The 2,779-nt window shown below is 41.7% G+C and overlaps 1 protein-coding gene across 2 annotated transcripts in view; it reads left to right on the top strand.

Moving 5' to 3' along the window:
• LOC108799654 (transcriptional enhancer factor TEF-1-like) overlaps positions 1-2,779 on the top strand; it is a 149,089-nt gene that overhangs the window by 144,160 nt on the left and 2,150 nt on the right. For both annotated transcript variants that reach the window (XM_018571550.1, XM_018571551.1), the window contains one exon: positions 1,704-1,856. In XM_018571550.1, coding sequence (XP_018427052.1) covers positions 1,704-1,856 — 153 coding nt within the window. The remainder of the gene's footprint in view (positions 1-1,703; positions 1,857-2,779) is intronic.

The raw sequence follows: 2,779 nt of genomic DNA, 5'->3' as shown, positions 1-2,779 counted from the left end.
TTTAAGTCCCCCACCCCCACGTTTACGCACATATAAACGTAAATATGCGTCCGGTGCACCAGCGCACGGAAACGATAATTGCGCTACACACGTTACATATCGCCGCGAACATCGCAGTGAGAGCAATCATTTTAGGGCCATCAATCACTGATAACACTAAACTGATGAGCGGTAAAAGCTTTTAAAGCATCGCCTATGGCCAATTTTGGGTATTATCATTTTTAGAGGTTTCACGCACGCAATTTTAAGGCTTGACATGTTTCGTGTCTTTTTACCCAACGTGACCCCGTCTTTTATATTTTACCAAAAAATTGGGTAATAAATGTTTTATCATTTTAATATAGGGGAAACTTTTTTTTTTTTTTTACATTTCGGTAATGTTTCCTTAATATAGTAAAAAATAAAAACTGCAGTGGTGATTAAATACCACCAAAAGAAAACTCTATCTGTCCCTAAAAAATGGTATAAAATCAATTTCACTACAGCGTTGCATGACGGAATAAATGTCAGTCAAGTATCAATCAAGTATTGCAGCGCTGAATACTGAAAAATGGCTTGGATGGGAAGGGGGTTTAACACATTTAACCAGACCTCAACTGGTTAAATATATATTTTTTTTACATTACTGTCGGGGGCTCTGATATTTCCCTTTTTTTAAATAGAAAAAGAGATTGAGAACACAGAGTCCTTAATCTCTTTTTCTGCAGTCCCTGTTATAAATGAACAAGAAGCCTCTATACTGAGTGTTCCTGTTCATTCATACATTGTGGTGATAGTATGTTTACCATGTTCACAATCATGAATGAACAGGAAGTGATGTAGTACACTTCCCATTCATTCATAGTTGGGGACACAGTAAACATACTATGTCCTCAATTATTTACAAACATTCATCAATCACTGAGTGCTTGTACCCACTCTCCATCCTGACTCATTATCACAGGAGGCTGAGCGAACCTCCTCCCCCCGCACCACTGGCCTTGCCTCCTGTGACAGCTGTCTCTGCCCCCACACCACCGCTCTCCTGATCGATCACAGGAAGCTGAGCAGGGCAGTGTGGGAGGAGAGCTCAGCCTCCTGTGACAGCACTGACAGCTGTCTCCGCCCCCACACCACTCTCCTAATCTGTCACAGGAGGCTGAGCGGGGCAGGGGGAGATACTACGCTGGCTGCTCACATCGCTCTCCTCCCCCGCTCCACTCGGCCTCCTGTGACCCTTTCTCTCCTCCCTGCTGGATGCTGCACTGTGTCAGAGGGGACACAAAGCAGCTCCCAGTGGGGAGGAGAGAAACCAGGGATGCACCGCTATTTCAGCGGAAAGATGGCAATTTCAGCATTTTGCCAAAAGTGCCATTTTCGGTCGAAATTTCAGTACATTCCAGAGCAGAAAAACGAGACAAGCAGTATTTTGTTTTGTCTGGACCAGAACAGACTGCGCTGGTGTGTGAACAGAGCCCAGAAATATCATAGGGGTACATTGAGATGATTTTATTTGCTCTGGGAATAAACTGTTCTAATCTGAACATGATCCTGGCATGGTGTGAACAAGCCCTGAACTAGATTGGGCCCTGCATGTCCCAAACAGATATGAGTCCCTGTTTTTCTGAAAATCTTCTTAATAAACAATGTAATATAATGATCCTCATCAGAGGTAACTTTGCGAGTGCGTTAAACCTGATATCCTTCTCTTTTCTGGCCCACAGACAGAATATGCTCGGTTTGAAAATGGACGTTTTCTTTATCGTATCCATCGCTCACCCATGTGTGAATATCTTATCAACTTCATCCACAAATTAAAGCAGCTTCCAGAAAAATATATGATGAACAGTGTGTTAGAAAACTTTACTATACTACAGGTAAAAATGTGTTTTGCTAATGGGCCAATTGTATGCATTTTGGCATGGAGTGTTTCACATGCATGTCAGTAAAGGGTACACACAAGGTATACACAATGCATTTTTTTTGGGGGGGGGGCTTTGCATTACAGTCTGTGTTTACCAGACTGTAATGCAGGGTCTATACATTTACCTTCGGTCTGTTCATGCCATTAAGACACACAAGCCTTTGCAGTTATATTGCCACGCAATTTCCTTAATCGGTTTTAATGATTATCTAACCAGCTAAAAACCTAGCTTTATGTCAGGTGGCGCGACTGGTGGCGAGTAACTCTTAAGGCCTGGCTAGTAGCTCAGGACTTGAAATTTTGAGCCCTGCATACAGTATATGTGAATTTATTTACTTTAAGAGAGGATTTGTATATAGTGGAGCCAGTCCTGTAACTTAGGCACTCCTGCCAGACAGCAAAGCCATATAATGGATTACACCAGCACCACTTGATTCAAGTTACACCTCTAGATTGCTGATTGGAAAGTAAAGGAGCAGCAGCACTCTCCTGTAAGAGTTGTAAGAAAGCCATTCCTCCTCCTGTAATAGTTGTCAAGAAAATAGATCTGCAGTTTCATGTGACAAAAATTGAGAGGTTTATTGATGAAGCAGGATTATCACATGTTGTCTTGATACATTACTTACACAAGTGTTTTGTCTTAACCAGTTGACATCCGCGGTGTTAAACCCCCTTCCCATCCAGGCCATTTTTCAGTATTCAGCACTGCGGTACTTTGACTCACATTTATTCCGTCATGCAGCGCTGTACTGAAATGAATTGTATACCCTTTTTTGGGGACAGATAGAGCTTTCTTTTGGTGGTATTTATTCACCACTGGGGGTTTTATTTTTTTACTATATTAAGGAAAAATTACCGAATTTAAAAAAAAAAAAA

Source organism: Nanorana parkeri, unplaced genomic scaffold, assembly GCF_000935625.1.
Source record: "Nanorana parkeri isolate BGI_ZX_2015 unplaced genomic scaffold, ASM93562v1 scaffold1779, whole genome shotgun sequence".
Classification (NCBI taxonomy): domain Eukaryota; kingdom Metazoa; phylum Chordata; class Amphibia; order Anura; family Dicroglossidae; genus Nanorana; species Nanorana parkeri.
Note: the sequence above shows the minus strand (reverse complement) of the source record. Positions and strands in the feature narration are given on the sequence as shown.